Source organism: Etheostoma cragini, chromosome 10 (genome assembly GCF_013103735.1).
Source record: "Etheostoma cragini isolate CJK2018 chromosome 10, CSU_Ecrag_1.0, whole genome shotgun sequence".
In the NCBI taxonomy this organism is placed as follows: Eukaryota; Metazoa; Chordata; class Actinopteri; order Perciformes; family Percidae; genus Etheostoma; species Etheostoma cragini.
The window spans coordinates 20,054,689-20,073,529 of record NC_048416.1 but is presented as its reverse complement, the minus strand read 5'-3'; the positions used below and the strand labels follow the sequence as shown (position 1 = coordinate 20,073,529).

Genomic DNA, 18,841 nt, shown 5'->3' with positions numbered 1-18,841 from the left:
AGGAATATGAGTATGGCACATATCAGTAGTAATGGAAGCCCTAATTATTACTGACATTGGTAAAATATAATGATTCTATACCATGTTCAATAAAAAGGTATTTTTCTGTTGTTTTTTACACTAGGTTGTTCTTATCAATAATTATGAATAGTCATTGACAGCCCTGCCTTATAAGATGACACTGATTTACACTTAACAGGGAGCCTTGAATCAACTGTCAGGCTAAGAAGTGATAATTAGGCAGCCAAACAGGCAACCCTGTCTCCTTGAAACTACATTTCTATACTACTAATGTGTTATTTTGAGTGGGGGAAACATAATTGCAGCCTGAACGTATTCACAGGCAATGGTTGTTTGAGTATCTGTACTGCATGCTAGTCATAGGGAGCTGGTTAAGGTGGATGGTGGGCGTACAAAGTGCAGGTATTTGATTCCGGAGAGTAGTCCTGTGCGTGATTAGGTCAAAGCAGTGGAGGAATGGGGCGTCTGGATGGCTTACCTGGTTGAGCGTGTGCACCATGCATAAAGGCTCGGCCGTAAGGTTCGGTTCCGGCCTTTGGCCCTTTTCTGCATGTCATTCCCCCTCTCTCTCCCCCTTCAAATCTTCAGCTGTCCTGTATAATAAAGGCTTAAAATGCCCTATAAAAATGCTATTTGGGTTAGCAGCAGAGTCTTCGTTCCTGTGTCAACCAGCGATGGCACTCAGTTAACAATTAATTTGTTTGACATTCAAAACGCAGACATAACATTAACAAAATTCCGTGGAGGAAACATCACAAGTCAGAAAACACAATCCCCTTCATTCTGACACTGAGCTGTTGCACCGCAACATATATTCCTCTGGTCTGCTCCACTTCCGCTTTTCAGCACTATTACACAGATAAGCCACACCCACCCCAGCCTGGCAGGCCAATAGAAACCAACAGGTGGATCACTGTATGACGTGACAGGGGGGAGAGTCAAGGTCTGGGTTCTGTCTCGGGTTTGCTTCCAGCGAGCTAACTTTAAGCCACCCCTGACACTACGAGAGAGGTATGCACCAGACGGAATAGGAAGGGATGAGGGGACAAGGGAAGGGGGATGAAGAAAAGTAGGTAGAGATGAAGTAGGAAGGAAAATGGATTAAGGAAAAGGGAGGGTGGGTCGCGAAACAAGGCAGGATGGATTGAACAGGTGATTTAAGGTGTGCTTGAGGTCTGGCCACCACTCCCAAAACCTAAGATAACTTAACACTTCATACAAATGTACTTAACTTTAATTATTAAAAGTATAAAAGCTATAATTATTAAAACTCTCTGCAAACTGAATAAACAAACATTTCCTCAAATTACAGTAACTGTTCAATTTAATGTCATACATTATTTTGTGTATAAGGAAGTTCACTTTTTTCATTACTCCAAATATAATATAATAATAAACAGTGACCCTCACCCTGACCTCACCAAAGTCTGTTATCACATCAGACAGAGGCCCCTGATCCGTTCTTTGTGAGATTCCACCCACGTGTGACCCTGGAGAAGAACATACTCAAGTGGTGAAACACATGAAGCTCAGAGGGTTTAAAGCCAAGCACTAATAGTTCCGAGTCTAACCCTGCCGCAGGCTTTAAGGAGAGAGTGCTCAGAGCAGCCGCGCCAGGCTTTAGAGCCGAGGTGAAAAACAATGGAAAAAATTGCGGAAAAACTGCAAGCGGCTGATAAGGAAATGCAGCCCCTGTGAGGGAGAACCAGGTGACAAACATGAATTGTTTGCCAGGATTTTTTCCTCTTTTTTCAATTTGCCTCCTCTATGAAACGTCTGAGGGAGTAATCCCTGAGCTTCATTCCAGTCCCACCAGTCTGACACGGAAATCACCATCCACCTCCCTCACACCCCTTAACATTGTCAACTGAAGCTGCTTGCTCCATTAAACAGCCACTTAATATGGATGACCGAAGCTCACCCAGCAACCCAAAACCTCCCACTCAGACAACAACTGCAAACAGAAAAACTGCAGAGGATGTGAATACACCAAAGTCCTGCAAGCACACAGTATAGTTTGTTTTGTCTCATATTTGTCTGCCTGAAGATATGAACTCAATTCGTGACAGGTAACCAGTGGGACTACTCTGCAACAAAAAAACTTTAAGTCAGTGCAGTTTGTGACATATTCAATCATAAAACCTGTTTCTTTTTTTAATTCCAAATAGTCCTATGTGCTTGAAATTTTATGTTTGCGCTTGAATGAACTGGGGTAGACTCTCCATTGTCTTGTGCCATCTTGAACTACGTTAGCCGCTAAGGAACTTACAGGCTATACTGCTCCGCCTTTAGCGTTTGACTCATAGCTGCTGCTAATGGGTATCGTTGCTTTCAGGCCCCGGCAAGTTTGAAGAAGGAAACACGGAGGACCACACATATTCAAAATCCAGATTTCAGGAACAGTCTTCTTCTTCAAGAGCAAGAGACTGGCGACATCAGAAAAAGATTGAAAATTAGAGGTGCACACACCAACTCCCAACTAGTTAATTAGTCTCCGGACCGCCGCAGTCTCTTTGTCACTTTAATACATGCACTCCAACAACCACGCCCGATGGACAGCATTTTTGTACACTTCCGCTTATTGAAGCGTGACGGCTACCATAGCTGCAATACGTACTTTCAACTGCATGGCAAGAGAGAGTTGAGTGTGATAAATGATCTCAGATGGGAGAAATTCTCACACAGTGTAGCTTTAAATATGGGTGTCAACTAAAATTCCCCACCTGATACTTACGCATAGTGAAACCCCCTTCCTGTGTAATGTACAGTGTGCTAACCCTCTTCATGAGAAAATATTTATTGATCTCTGGCGAACATAGCTCCACTTTAAACAATGTGTCATGTAGACAGTGTTTCCCCCCTTGGGACACAGTGGCAAGAGAGGGTAAATTCATTAACTACAGCACAACTGGTGTATAATTAAGTTGTAAGCACTGTGGGCAGAAAGCGTACATACACCAAGAACAGGCCGCACAAAACAAATTAGCATCATTCCCAAGGTCCAATACTTGATAACAGTTGCTTGTGCCCTAATAATATATCATTTGTCAATATCAAAATAGAAAAGCTTTTCAAAAGTGTGTATAAACTAGAGGACTATAATCATGTTGTCTTTGTGGTTGTCAACTGGCATTTAGAAATCCCTGCCCCATACTGACCTTTCCTACTCCCCCCCCCCCCCCCCCCCCCCCCCCCCCCCCCCCCCCCCCCCCCCCCCCCAGGCCCTCTCCTGCAAGTTATTGGAGTCGTTTCTCAACTGTGAAGTCTAAGTCATGTTGCGAGCCCCGTGTCGTGACCTCCATTTACTTTCAGAGAAGACTCACTTGGCTTCAGTGGTTAAGAGGCCCAATTAGAGAGTGCTGTTTGTGTTCCTCGAGTGTGATTTTAATTTCTGCAGCCACAGGAACAGTCAGCCCAGCAGCTCATTGCCAAAGCACCCCCTCCGTCGTACCACCACAACCCTGCCACATCCGTCCTTTGAGTCATCATTAGTCTACTGACTGGCGCTTAAAAGTGGGGGAAGTTTGTTTAAAGCTTGGGCTAAACACCTCCTTCCCCCAAACTCAACAGAATGAGCTTAAAGTGCTCATATTATGCATTTTGGCTTTTTCCCTTTCCTTTACTGTGTTGTACAACATTTTTGTGCACATTATACGTTTACAAGTGAAGTGAAAAAGCCAAAAGTCCACCCCAAAGGTAGTCTGGCTATCACCAGACCAAGCCCAGCTCTATAGAGTTGAGACTGAGCAGTGGTCTGGGGAGTCTGCTCTGTGTTTTCTCTGTACAAGAGGAGCGACCGATGGGGCTTTGCAGAGCAAGCTTTAACCAAAGCCTTTTGGTAGTAAGGCCAACACATCCTTCTTTTGTAGGAATTGTTCCAATGAAAGTTTCTGTTCCGTTTTAAGAGAAAACTTGCCTTTGAAAAAAAAAACAGCAGCAACAGTGGCATCAGCGGGTTGCTGTTGCTGTTGCTGTTGCTGTTGCTACGCTTCGGTAGCCAACATGTTGAATGCTTACTGTCTATGGTTGAATGTGAAAAAAAGCTGCTTGTCGCTTCTCTATTGTCATCGATACCCGCCAATAGTGCGCAAAGTAGGTAGTTTGTGATTGGTTACCTGGAGCAGGAGAATTAAACGTCCAGGTTTCCAGACCAAGCTGCAGGGAGAAATCAAATCACGTGGGCGGGGTTTACCCAGTCTACCCCAAAGGGCCTTTTTCATCTCCAACAGAAAACACAAACTGCTCCAAACAGCTCTATTGTAGTCCAGCCTTTACTTTTGTGACAAACATGCGTCACTTTGTTACACACGTTAGAATGCTCACCTAGCTGTTAGCATATAACACCCTCATTCTGTACTTCTGACTGGCTTGTAGTGCTGACCTAGTTGCAACTCCCAACAAAGATGGAACAGAAATTAGATGCCTCACTCTGCAGCTAAAAAGGAGAGCTCAACACAAAGGGTGAAAAGAGGAGCTGCAGCAATGTGCAGTACAGCAAAAATATGGTGATTTTATTGATTAGCACACTATGAGCACTTTAAGTCTTTTTTTCCCTCTCTGCAGGTCACAAATGTGCTGCTCAATGACAAACGAGAAGCAACATGGAAAGCAAAACTGTAATTCAAGCGAGAGTGACAGGGGTGAACATGAGGGAGGGGCCACGACCCACTATAAATGATTCTTGCTCCTTCTATAGCCCCAGGATTCTACGTCAAGCTTAACTAATGTGCAATTAAGCTTTAGACTGGGAGAAAATCACCTTGTAAAAACATTTGTCAAGTGAACTGTTTTTCTGTTCTGGGTTGCTAATTAACAAGGGAATGGGAAGAGGGGTTTGTTTGTGTGTTTATTTACATATACATGGAGAAAATAAATATCTGCACTGTTAGGGGACAGCATTACCAAATCCCCTTCATATGTCTCTATTAGACAACACTGACGTGTAGTCCCTATCATTAAGCAATAATAGTTTACTTTACAGCTCATGAACTACAGTATCAACAAATTAAGCACACTGATAGTGCTGGGTGCCAAGCGAAGGGGGGGAAGGGAGGAAAATGCAAGGCTTTATTGTGTCTGTCACATTAAACGATATTGCAGCCACACTCAGAGTAATGAAGACCACTTCTAAAGTCATTTAAAAGTCAAATCATCCCTGTCTGTGAATTTCAATGATGTATGACAGAAAGAGCATGCCGCAGGCTTGAGAAGGGGGTGAGCAAGAGAAAGAGGAGGGAGTCAGGGCAGTGGGAGTCAGGAGTCTGGAAGTTGTGGCCCTCTCAGCGGACTGAAAGGTAAAAGATAATAACAATGACACTGGAGCTGCTGCGTGGCTCAGGGGAGGAGAGCGCAAATGTAGGACTATATAGTTTGTGTGGGGCCTGGACATTTTTGCAGGCTCTAACATGCTACATTATGCATGCGTGTCTGTGTTCCTCGTAGGTGGAGGCCGAGGCCATGGATATGGATATGACGGTAGAGGAGTCCCAAGTATGGGTTCCTGCCGAGGAGCCCATCGTTGACCCAGCCTTTCTCTTCAAATCTAAGATCTGGGAGATTTGCCAGGAGCTGCCCATCCACTGGATTCATCCCTCTCCTCTGAGCGGTGAGAGCAGAGGGATGCAGATTATTAACACTCTGGCCAGAGGGCATCCCCACAGTCTATAGGCAGGTCCATAGAAACCACATGTTTTCCCGACCGCATTAAGCATCCAGCCCCGGTTGCTCTCTGTGTGTTTGGAAAGTTGAGAGACTAAAATTTAAAAAAAAGTGGAATTACAAGTAAACTCTAAAAGTAAAGGTACAGAGGAGTTAGTAGCAAGAATACTTTATAAACTAATACTTAAAACTAATTAACTCATTATGCAGAACAACCCCCACTCTGAGTGTTTTAATATGTATAACGTCAAATATAATTGATTAATTGAGTGGTAATATCAACATGTAATCAGCATTTTAATGTATAAGGTTGAGGTGGAGCTGATGTTAACCGGTTTATATGATGATTATGTTATGTGTTTTGCAAAAGAATTAATTTAATTATGTAGTTATGTGAGTCATGAAGGTTTTTTTTTTCAAACAAAGAAAATCAAGCTGAAAGTCTAGTTAGATTATCACAACCTTAGAAATCACTTTTTTAGAAGTGAGTGGAGAAACTAATTTGTTTTATAGAATGTATGTTCATTGAAAATCAAAAAAGGAGGATAAGCCACAATATTAATAGATAGAGTTAATATTAAAAATGTAACAGAAATCAAAAGGTTCAGTGAAATTGTGGATCATAAACTCCCTTTAAACCTCCCTTAGCTTATATAAAGACAAAAGTGTCCAAAAGTATTTACCAAATCTGAACAAAGAAGTACAGGATGTTGGATAATGCAAATGTTAAGTATAATTGTACTGTAAGTACAAGTACCGAAAACTGAACTTAAGTAAATGTACTACTTAGTAATAGTCATCAGGAGATTTGCTTTTTAGGGATTTTCCTCAAAAGGCTGTGTAGGCTTTACTAATTAGGATCTGTGGAAAGTTATTTGTATGTTTGGATCACAACAGAAACAAAACCATTGTTAAACAGAAGCATGAAAAAGCTTGGAATAAATTCCAGAGTATTTCTCCTGAATGTAAGTAATTAACATCAAGCCACTGGGAAAATAGAGTGTGCGAGCCAAAATTTAATCTAAGAGCTTTACTTACAATAGAAAAACTGTTGCAAGAACATAAACAGCTCCTCTCTTTCCCACTCTCTCAGATGCTGAGGTTGGAAATGTGGATGAACTCGACGCAGACGCCCCAGGTCAGCGTGTCACCCGCGACGTCCTGGACCACCCTGCCGTAAACGACTATGTAAGTAGGCCCCCCTGCGGTGCATCAGCCACACCACAATCTACAGTAGAGCCACTTCAATCAGCTCCAGCTTTGCCTCGACTCTTTCTGCATATAAATCACTCACTAATTGATGTTAAAACTGACTTTGTGCACCAGAGGGCATAGCAATTGCTCTATATATCTGTTTAAGTAAGGCCAGTTCATTGAAGACTCCCTTAATGTCTCTCCATTAATTGAGAGGAATATCCAGCCTTTCAAAGGCAGAAACTTGTGCCTACAGCGCCCGTTAGTTCTTTTTCTCACTTCCTTTTTTCTGAGGCACTGCGAAAGAGCACTCTCAAGGTCAGTCATTACTTCACAGATAAGTTATGTTTGTTAATAATGCTTTAATTATCAAAGCATATAAAATGACTGAAAAGGCCAAGTGGCATATTCTGGTGTTCTGATGTAAACCGCTCAACACTGTATGATTAATCATCCCTGACACTGAGGCGAACCCATATAAACCAGATGACACAGGAATTATGCACTCATATTGACACAAAGAAATTGCAAGTGCATACTAAAGATATCAGAAACATACACAGGTGCAACGATATCCCACACACATACATTCAATACTCAAAGGTGAATAGCCACTAAAGCTAAATTCAAGGATAATGAGTCGGGCTCGGTCTGCTTCTCAGAGCTGTGAGAAACTGTGAGAGACACACAGAGAAATGAGACGTCCTATAATGTTGACATTTATCAGAACCTCCCGCTCAACTCCTCAATTCTCCTCCCCCAGCCTCCTGTGTCTTCTCCCTCGTCATGTGCGGCAGGAGATGCAGTGCAATGCAATTAAAACATACCAGGGGATGAAAAACTTGTCTCTCCTTTTGAAGCATTCTGGCACTATCAGCTGAGTAATACATACCACTGCAATCCGTTCCAGCAGCACATCCAGGCTCTGTTTGTGGGACCGGCGATAATAAAGGCCTTTGTGGCCAAGCAGAGGGCAGGCAGCAGTCTGTAATTGGGAGTCTGAACTCTTGCTTATTCTAGAGGGATGCCACATGTGTTAGCCAAATCTTTGTTTTTATTTTTATGTGCCTTGTCCAGACCTCTTGTTTAAGTGCACTCAGTCAAAAAATAAACCAAGTACACACACAGACACACACACACACACACACACACACACACACAGACACACACACACACACACACGCACACGCACACGCACACGCACACGCACACGCACACACACACACACACATACACACTCAGTTGGCTGCTCACACTATTTAGCCCTCCACCTACATCCTTTCATCCATCATGCTCACACATGTTGACACATAATAATATGCGTTCACTTCATCTGCGTTTCTTAAGTCTGAGTTTAAGAACTTTTCACAGTTTACGTCTGTAAAGCAGAATAATCGTTTGAGCCCTTGTGACAGAGGCTGACAGATATATGAAAGTGACCTTTGCCACAGCTGCCATGTCAGAGTGCAGTGTGTATCAGGGGTGGCCCTGGAAATTTCAAACTGAATAACTACCATCTGACAAGGCTGACGGGATGTATCACTTTCCTTGACCCATGAAGCAAGGAGGGGCTTCCAATATGAGTTGACCTCACATAGACATGGAAACAGGTTTTGCGTGTGCTTCTGCCTGCATCAAAGTGTTTGCACTGTGTGTTAAACCTGGACCACACTCAGGGTCAGCCTAGATGGCTGTTAATTTATAACACAAGTGTAAAAAGCTGAAGGAATTCAAATCCATGATTGCAGGAGCTGTTTGTGCCTGCAGAGAAATCTTTACACTGAAGCTAAAGCCCCTTATCACTCTTCTGAACAGGCAGTGTTTACTGAAATACATGATTACATGCTCATTCAATTACATCCAATGCCACGCCACTGTGAGATGAAAATCGGAGATCAGGATCAAGCGGTGAGGCAGTTTTATGCGTTGTGACCATCCTGTACCTCTACATAAAAAATGTTTTTGTATTACAAAGCAGGGTATGAAACAGAAATGTTATCTCCGCTGTTTTGATCCCAGAATGAATGTGACTAGCTCTGCTATGAGATTTAATTCCACATTCAGGCGTGTGCTTCAAGCTCATGAAGAGCGGTGATCAGTGTGTGTGAAATAACACCAACAAGTGTGGAGATTAGAGGAGTCGTGCTTTGATTCATTACATCTTATTGAATGACTGACGCAGTTTTTATACTCTGCAGACTCATTCATATCCAGCGCCTCATATTATGCACAGAGGTGTCTCTGTGTGTGTGTGTGTGTGTGTGTGTGTGTATATGCCGGAGTGTGTGATGAAATCAGATGCAGCAAGGGGGTAATGGCTTTTACTCTTCATTAATGCTGCTTGTTTTTGAGTGACTGCCTCAGATTTCCCAAGGTGAACAATTCTTATCACCGCAGCGTCTCACTAGAGACGGCAACTCCGAGTCAGAGTGATTAATATGTACCCTCTGTTTTAAAAGGATAGCTCTGATTAATTGTCTTTAAGGTACAATGCCACCTATTGGCTGTTTGTTTTGATAAACACCGCATCATTTGAATTAAACAATTTCTTCATTTTCTGAGCCGGAGCTCCAGATTTTGTAACATCCCAGTTTGGGCTGCGAGGAGCAGATAAGATTATCATTGGTCCATTGACAGCTTTTGTGTTGTTTCTATAACAGATTGTTGCCTGGAAGCTGATGACCTGAAACTTGACTGAAACAATAAATCATTAAAAGCCTACCTGCTCTTGTCATAATAATACATCAAACCCAGCTATCCTAGATATCATCTGTCACAGTCTGTCCATGTGTTTTAAGTATGTCTCACAAGTGTGTAATTTTACTTGATTTATCATAGCTCACATGAAATGCATGTTATACATTTTAGGAGTCATGCTCATGATGATTTTTTGTTACGTGATTATAGCCGCTACATTAAAAAAAAAAAAAAAAAATGTGTGCAAAACCACTCTGATTGACTGCCCACTGACTTAGAGTAGATGCAAGAAAACCTCATGTTCCCACTCTTAATCTAGCAGGGGACCAAAGGGACTCAGCCATGTGCTCTTGCGGGTCCTGTCCTCTTAAACAATTCCCACACATTGTTTTTTTCCCAGTAGCGGATGTGTTTTGTTCTGCACTATTACATGTAGCTGACTCACTGAAAGCACTTGAATGCCAGTTTGTTCTTAATGTGAAGTCATCGTCTCCTGGATCCCAGCGGTTTAACGAGACAGCGCCGGATTGTCTCTAAGGATTCATTTACTAAAAGAGATTGAAATGTGGTCAAATGCACACTGAGGGCAGTTGCCTCAACTTGCGAGGTGAGTTAAGTGGCACTTCTCCGAAGCCCATTTGGAGTTGCTCTTGATCAAAGGCATGGCATCCCCCCCCCCCCCCCCCCCCCCCCCCCCCCCCCCCCCCCCCACCACCAGTCTATGAGGCCATGAACCAACCAGAACAATAGAAAAATCCAAGGGCCATTAATTCTACCCAATTTACCTTTCGTTTGGGTTTCATTTTGCCCCTCTATAAATTCAGAGACAGCCAGCAAGAGCAAATGAAACAATCCTTGTTAGGCGATCATTACTCTGCTAATTGCTTTAGGAATGTGCCATGCACTTAAAGTCAAGGTCAGAGGGAGGCTGCCAAGACGTGGGGAGCTCTAATTTGAATGCTCTACTGGAGGAGGGTTTGCCATTTTGGTGCAGAGTGTGGGCTTCGGACGAGGGAGTTAAGAGGTCAGAGATGAAAGAAATAGTGTAATTATGCTGGTACCTATCAACATTAGAGTCCCTTTGATTGAAGATAGCACGGGTAGAGAGGCTGTGGATGCTGGATTCAGCAATGGGGCATTGTGAAGCCATGCTACCTCTGGTATAATAGAAAGGTCAAGGGTATTATATCATGTTTTATGCTCCCGCAGCTTAAATCAAGCTTGCTCACTCTGCCCGCTATCTTGATCTCTTTGTCACAGTCATCAAGCATGGCCCAACTTTGCATTTTCACAGACATCAATTCTGATCGTTTCACTCCTGTTTGTTTTTTACATATATTCTGCTGATCTACAAGCAAAACAGGCTCATTTATTCATGCCATCCCCTCCTCTTCTTCTTTTTTCTTCTTCTCTTGCCCTTGCCTCGGGAGGACTGGCATTTGTCATGTGTGTGTGATTGTAACCCTTCCCACTGCTGTGTCCTCTACAGAGAGACATTGGAATTGAGCTGGATAACCGTCTGGATGACAACGGCTACTGCTGCCAGTACTGTCGCCGTGGTTACCGCTACTGCCGCCGCTACCATGAGCCCTTGGGTGGCTTCAACCCGTGGCCATACTACTACCAAGGAGGCCGGGTCATCTGTCAGGTTGTCATGCCGTGCAACTGGTGGATCGCCCGCATGCTGGGGAGGATCTGAAGAGGGCGTGTGCTGTCTGAGATTTAAACTGTACTAACTAACACAGTTTCTATCCAATCTGAAAGTTGGGCCACAGTCTAAATGGCATTTGAAGTGTTTTGATTCTTTGTTAAAGGTGCACTATGAGTTCCTTTATGGTCACATCTGTTGAGGTTCCAAGTAAATTTAAAACAAAACAGAGCAAGCTCGCTTGTCCCATGCAACTCCTCCCCCTCCCCGTAACTGTCATGACAAACTGATCGACACCCACCCTCTCCCCCAACCATCTTGTTGGTGATTGGCTGGAGTGGTTTGTTGTATTTTGGTGCACAGGCTGTCCCCCAAGTGTTTGTTTGACATTTAAGACCACTGTATTGTCTCCCGAGACCGGGCTTTTTCATGGTGTTCTCAGGGGGCAGGCAGCTAGCGCATCTAGGAGAGATGCCTACGATTTGAAATGCAGGAACTCATAGTGCACCTTTAAAAGGCATTGCTCGTTTACAGCTGTCTAATTTTCGTCGCTTATCTACCCATTTAGTATTCTTGCTATTTGATTCTGTTGAACGGGTGCAATTTAGTTTGTAAGATGTCACCAGAAACTAATTTGCGCTAGCACTCTGTCCTGATTTTGTTGTTCATTCATTTTTTTTTTACAGGGTAAAAACAAATGGGTTAACAGGCTTGTTCTGCTAATACTGTATGTATGGAAATGTCCTTACAGTACGCAAATATATGAAAAAGTCTGAGTGGTGCATTCACATCAACTAAATATGTATGTTTTGTCTCCGTTGTTGTGATCTGTTTAATTTTATTGCTTAAGCAAATGAAAAACCCTCTCTATATCCACGTACAATTTGAATAATATATGCAATATATTCAACTTAACAAAAAATGAGGGAAAGAAACAGATACACAAATTAAAACAAGATAAAACAATTAGAGGAAGTTCTTTCTGGCTTTCAGAACAATTTCTTTTATCGGCTTTTAATGTTACGTTAAACTGAGGAGGTACAGTATAACTGAAGATGTACGGACCTCATCTGTCTTTTATGATGTAGTTGCTGTTGTCTTATGCTTCATTGTTTTCCCTCTTGTTGCAATCCACAACATTCTTTAAATAGTGCTACTGTTCAAACTGTTTCTTCTTTGCTTAGGCGATTTTAATCTGCAACACCACATCTCAATCTGTCGAACTGAAATAACACTCATCTGAAAGTAACAGATAAGCAAGCGAGATAGGCATTTGCAATTGATGTTCTGTCATCAGAATAACAAGGTGTATAAATGCCCAAGAGTATTGAAGCGATGTGAGATATTTAAAAGTTAAACAGAGAGACAAAAATGGAGCACTCATGTTGTCCTAGTTTGTTTTGAGAGCTTCTGTATGTTGCTGTGTCTTTATGAATTCTTTTCCAATTAAAACGTCATTTCATCAAATAATGTAAGTTGTAAAATCATAGGAAGCAATGTGATTTGAAAGTTGATGTGTGGGTTTGAATCTGACTCATGCAGTCCATAAGATGTCCTGGTCTCGTCTCCATTAGTCCCATTGCACATTAGCAAAAACATTTAGCGTCAAATTGACAAGAAAAAGCTAGATATACAAGCTTTTATTGTTTCTATTTCAGAACCCGAGTCTCTCTTGTGTATCTGATGCATAATAATGCATTTTTACAGTAATAAAAGAGCACCTTGCCTACTAAAGATAAAGCTGGTTGATGACTTATATTGGCAGTGTAATAATAATATCAGTAATATCAATAGTTTGCAGCAAAAAGGATGAAAAAGGGCAAAACATATTACTGTATGTAAATGTTTTATGGATATGCTCATAAATGGAACTCAGACTTCAACCTTATTGTTATTTTTAAATCAATTATGTCAATAGCCCAAAGCAACATATAAGTAAAAAACTATGGCATGAGTTAATAAATGCAAAAATTGCAAACATACTTCACATAAACTGACAAGTGTACAGCAAAGCCTCTAGGCATTTCTGAAAAGTTCATAAAATCATTGTTTATATAATTCATTTCTTACTATGTCTCGCTTATCACATCAAATAGTTGAGTGTTTATTAAAGTAATGCATACAGCAAGCTGGTTGCTGCTGCTTTTGTAGAGCTTTTGCTTTCACAACATTGGGAAATAGTAGAAAGTGTTATTTTCCGTAACGCGCTGTCTGTTGTCTATCTACCAAGGTCTCTGAGGACTTTGAGGACTCTTTTGTGTAGTCGTGAGAGGAAATTGCCGTGGAAGCCCAAGAGAGTTGGTCTGGAAGGGATGGCTCACCCTGACTGGAGAGGGTGATACACATATTACAGCTGGCTCTCAGAGCTTCTCGTGTCTGATGGGACAAAAAGTCCAATATTAACCATGAAAGTGCAGACTTCTCACAATTAAGAATCATCATGGAGGAGACCTAGAATAGTATAGCGCGTTTTAATACCCTTACATCTATTTAAATGAAGGTTCATTTTCATGTATACCCTGTATGGGTTAATAGTCTACATTAGATATGAAGCAAAATAGTCTTGGGTCTGTGAAAGTGAAAACCTCCCTTGTATTCCAGAATGAAGGAATATATCATTTCAAATGAAGCCCTGCACAATGTTTCTCATGCATTTTATACACTGTCTAGGAACCCCCCTCCAGCATTTTGTTTATTTGTTTTGATGGAGAGCAAACGACATTGACTACTCTGCAGGAAAAACAGAGATAGTGAGCGTCTACCAGGTTGGCACAGTTCAAAGGATTTTGCCTACCTGGCCTGAGGAATGGCCACTATCATTGAAGCTCACAAGTGAATTAATTCCTTTTGTTACTTATCAAAAAAGCAGTGAAACTTCTCTCCCAGCTGCTTATTTTTATTTCAAATAGTCTCCCGTTCATTTAGATCAATGAGTTGCTATTCTGGGGCGAAGGAGAGTGAAAACCAATGTATGAGGAGTGTCTGTATTTAGATTACTAACGTGAAGGAATAGCTTTCTCCAATCCAGACTGATGCTCAGGCTCTGCTCAGGACACGTGTATTACCAGTGCCATCTTGTGCAGAAAGAGGTGTACTGCTGCAAAATCAAACCAGACGTTGTTTTTCATATTTTTTACATTTTAAAACTACGTTACATTGTTGTAAATAAATTTACTGTTGATTCTCTGAGAAAACCCTCAAATTTTAAAAGCGGTCTCTTTAAATCTAACCTTGGCAACAGACAAATTACACGACAATGGCCATGCAACTGCAGTCATCAGCCCCTTTTCTCTGTAATGTTGCAGTTGGTCTGGTGACCTGATGGTTAAATAAGCTCTCCCTGTACTGTTCCTGCTACAGGCTGGAGGCACAATAATGTCAGCCGTCATCCTTCAACTGCTCCCACTGTGAGAGGCAGCATGGCACAGCAGTAAACACTCGCGCTGTGTCAGTGGCTGGAGGCGACACAGAAATAGTCCTCCCCTCCCAGGACCAGACTCTCACTCCATCTTTAGGGTCTCTGACTCACTAACCAAAGGAATAGCACACACATATCGGCTGCTAGTAGCCCCTCATTATTTTAGTATTCCATAACAGCCTCCGTTTAACATACGGCAGGTGATCGATAAACCGCTGACCAGAAAAGCAAAGTGTCCGTTTAGATGTAATGGAGGGTTGTTGGTTGGTGATTTTCAGACTCATTTTTAACCATATACCCAACTGTAAAAGTAAAAGGTTTGTTGGCGTGAAGAAGGTTGTTGTGGTGGCTCTGTGTGTGTGTGTGTGTGTGTGTGTGTGTGTGCATCCGTGTGTGTGTTTTTAACCCTATCGCAAGATTATATTGAGTGGTACACAACAGTGCATGTGCGTGTAGACAGAGTTACAACAGTAGGCAAAAGCTGCTAACAGACAGCTTCCTTAACACCACCAAACCCCCTCTTCCCGACCCTGAACACACACACACACACACACTCAGTCCAAACCAATGTACTCCACACACACACACACACACACACACACACACACACACACAACACATGCTCTAACAGAATCAATCCAAGGCAGTAACCCTCCCACACGGCAGCCACAGCCTAAACGCACAAACACACACACAAACACACACTTCACTCTGCAAGCTGTGGTGACAGACTCGGCTGTCTTCAGTTCTGGGCATGTCACATGCTAATGAATCCACCCACAGCAACTGGAGAAGCAGTCCTCTTCAGTACAGTCCAATCAGTCTCTGGCCTGCTAATGGCTCCAATCCAGTTCCCTCCAGTCGTGTTTTCTTTCTCTTCAAATGACATGTGGTTGAATGTCCCTCAAAGCTGCAACATCCCAACAATACGACTTTGAGGCAGAAATGCTTAATTTACATTATCTCAACAAAAGAAATTAATTCACATAGTAACCCCTTGCAAGCTATTTGTTTCCAAGTTTAATTTAGTTTTCTGTTTAATTTTTTTTCAAAATGTAACTTGAGTGACATTTATCTGTGCCTCATAATTTCAAAACCACTTTGTCTGCAATAAAAACAACAAAAGTGGTTATTCAGTGATGAGAATTTTGTTTTTAATTAGTACATTGACTTTTTCTTATAAATCTACTCTCTATCAGAATAAGAGATGCAATTGGCAACCCCAAGACAATAGAAGCAACTAAAAATAAGCAGTGGGCATACCTCAACATCTCAGAGACAACAAGCTTTAGGCAAAAGGCAGGGCAGATATGGGAATATGCAAAACACAAAAAAGGAAAAGAAAGGCAACAAATCCCCACTCAAAGACAGATTTCTATGCAAATTGAACCCAGTGTAATTATTGATTGTCAAACATGTGCATGTACTTAAACACTAAGTATACATTCAGAGTGTCTTTGCAGACCCAGTGCCCTTTGGCTGATGGGGGGGTTGTAAAGCAGCGTTTAACGCATGTCCTTAGGTGATAGATCAGATGTGGGTCAGTATGTCTGAACGTCCTCACTCTTCAGCTACAGTCTAGGTGGAAAATACAACCAATTTAACTGACAGAGGGGCCAATCGGATGGCTGGCCTGAGAGCTCCTTAACAATATGGGACAGCAAATAAAGAAGGCACAGACTGGACTGACCAGAGACTAGGTGAGGAAGATGAAAGAAGATGTGAGGAGATGAGGAGTGGAGACGAGAAAAATAAGAAGAGAAGAGAAAAAGAAAGGAGACTAGGCCAGAGCAAATGAGGGGAGAGAGGAGAAGAAAGGAGAGGAGCTTTGAAAACAACACTGGTACGTCTTTGTACCAAATAACTAAAGAAACTTGAGATATGATTGACATACTGATTGATACATTTGATACTTTTTGCAGAACATAATCTTTTTAAATGCAGAGTCTCTAATGCTGTTGAAAAAGGTAAAGAGGTTCGTCTGTTGAAAAGAAGTAACCAAAGCACGTTCAAATCAGACACACAACAGAGGATATCTACAACAAGAGAATATAACAGTGGAATAATTATGCTGCACCGAGCACTCGAGTCCAAAACTCAAAGGTGATTATATGGAATGCTATACAAATAAAAAAATGTTGGTCTTAAAAAAAATACCAAATAAGTTTCCTGGTATTAAGGTTCATAATCTTTGTATTTTCCCTCATGTTTACACACGTAAATAGAAGACAAACGTGCCTTTCTTTATACAGAATTTAGAAAATCACAAAATAAATAAATTCACTATGGCCTTAAAATTGAATCTCAATTGTATATTATATATGTGTGTATATATCTATATATAGATTCATATATATTTCATTTCAACAGGATTTAAACCTTTGAGCCTCTAAAGCAGAAGCTGATAAAATCTGTTTTATCCCACGTATTCTTTCCCTCCGTTTGTGCCTCACTATCTTGCTGTGCCTCCAGTTTGCAATTCTATACAAACATTTTTAATGTTGGACTGTCCTTGGTGAACAGAAAATGCCCATTTCCATAGTAACACCGTGTTTTAAGGCCAGGACTAATAGAAAGTGAATGCATACCTGTTTTGTATATATGAAAATAAATGAGTAGTCCGTTCTTACAGGTCTGAAAAACCATTTAGTCCATTTGTTATCTTATTCCCAGACGTTTGCACAAAAAAGTCTTGAGCTATTTGAACTTCCTGTAAGGCACTCTTCAATTAAACTCTGAGATGTGTGTGTTTTTTCCCCGGATTGGACACTGTGAAACAGCATCCAAATCTGTATGTTGTTTATTTAATATTTTAAACACACGTCCCCTGCACGTTCTACGAAGTCTGAGTTCATTGCACCATTTGGCATTCAATCCACAGTTTTGGTTTGTTGCATTCTCCGCTTTAAACATACAAGTATAATGAGATTCAAGGTAAGAAAATGACTAACTGGCACATTTGGTAGACAGGTATCCCAGGTTTATCCAATGGCTGTTGTCCTGGAGGGGGAGGTTGTTGTCTGTGTTTCTGGGTATGTGTATGTGTATCTGTTTATGTTAATGTCTATGGAAAAGTGTCCCAAATCGGAAAAGTGACTCTTTAGAAAACCTAAACACTCCTTTGATTTTTTAAATTAGGCACATAGTCACAAAATATGTGAGTAAACAATAAATCCTGAGGCTGTACTGACCAACCTTCCAGAGGCGCATGCCTCAAGATCCCTCGCTCTGATCTTTGATCAGATCGCTGTGGTACAAAAAGAAAACATTAAGTCTGTGGTCAAAATGGATTCAATTGCTGTTTTTGGTTGAGCTTGTGTCCTGCAGCCCTAAGCCTCTGCAGGCTCTGTCTTTATCTGGACAAAGTTTGCAGGCAATTGGACAGACAGTGGCAGCTCCTGCAGGCCTTTCATTCCCTGCTCAGGCTGCAGGGACATCTCCCCACGCACTTCCAGCTCCTCTACAGGGGTCAGGCCCTCACCAGGGCTGCTGCTCTGGGAAAAATGTCCATTCATTATAGTTTCACTCGCAGCCTCATAGCCCTGGCTTTGACTGGTATCAATGATCACAGTCCTGTACTGCAGCTCTGCTTCCCCTATCTCAATCTCTTCTTTTTCAAAGATATTTTCTGCCAGTGATGGGTCACCGTTCACCATTGAGTGGAAGTAGCTGGGGTCCAGCATCTCCTCTTTGACATGCAGCCCTGAGAAGTCGCTGGATTTGAGCACAGTGGCAATTACGGTTCCTGGCTGCTGTGCCACCATGGTCTGCCCACATGTTGTGTTGATGGTGACCAGGCGAGGGATAGTGCTGAGGTTAGAAGAGGTGGAACTAATGACTCCTGGAGGGGAAGTGCAACAGGAAGAGGCGGTGGAGCCCATACTGGTGACCAAAAGGTGCTGAGATAGGCCATCGTGCAAGCTGTTGGCTCCACCTGCTAGAGAGGCCGTCTGGATGGTGAGCACATCTTTACCACCTGCTATGGTGGAGGGCATGGTGTGGAGAATTACCCGAGGGGGGGACGAATGGCAGGAGTCCCCGTTGGCCATGACCGTGGTGAGGGGAACAGACTGAAGAGAGCCGGGAGATGTCAGGACCATAGGAACTGATGCAGGAGCAGTCATTGCCCTGAATAGACAAAAATAACTGATTATGTACTTGTGTTTCTTCATCTTCCCTGACAGAGCTGGTGTAATTAAATATTC

The 18,841-nt window shown here is 42.1% G+C and overlaps 2 protein-coding genes across 6 annotated transcripts in view; one reads left to right on the top strand and one right to left on the bottom strand.

The window, feature by feature from the left end:
- Positions 1 to 11,302, top strand: part of tnmd (tenomodulin) — a 47,371-nt gene extending 36,069 nt beyond the window's left edge. Inside the window, exons 5-7 of one of the 2 annotated variants that reach the window (XM_034884038.1) lie at positions 5,464 to 5,626; positions 6,773 to 6,867; positions 11,060 to 11,302. In XM_034884038.1, the coding sequence (XP_034739929.1) occupies positions 5,464 to 5,626; positions 6,773 to 6,867; positions 11,060 to 11,269 (468 nt within the window). In that variant the 3' untranslated portion in view covers positions 11,270 to 11,302. The remainder of the gene's footprint in view (positions 1 to 5,463; positions 5,627 to 6,772; positions 6,868 to 11,059) is intronic. The other variant, XM_034884039.1, reaches the window with a different exon arrangement.
- A 4,463-nt stretch (positions 11,303 to 15,765) lies between these two features.
- elf1 (E74-like ETS transcription factor 1) overlaps positions 15,766 to 18,841 on the bottom strand; it is a 40,050-nt gene continuing 36,974 nt past the window's right edge. For all 4 annotated transcript variants that reach the window (XM_034884028.1, XM_034884027.1, XM_034884030.1 and 1 more), the window contains one exon: positions 15,766 to 18,764. In XM_034884028.1, the coding sequence (XP_034739919.1) occupies positions 17,966 to 18,764 (799 nt within the window). In that variant the 3' untranslated portion in view covers positions 15,766 to 17,965. The remainder of the gene's footprint in view (positions 18,765 to 18,841) is intronic.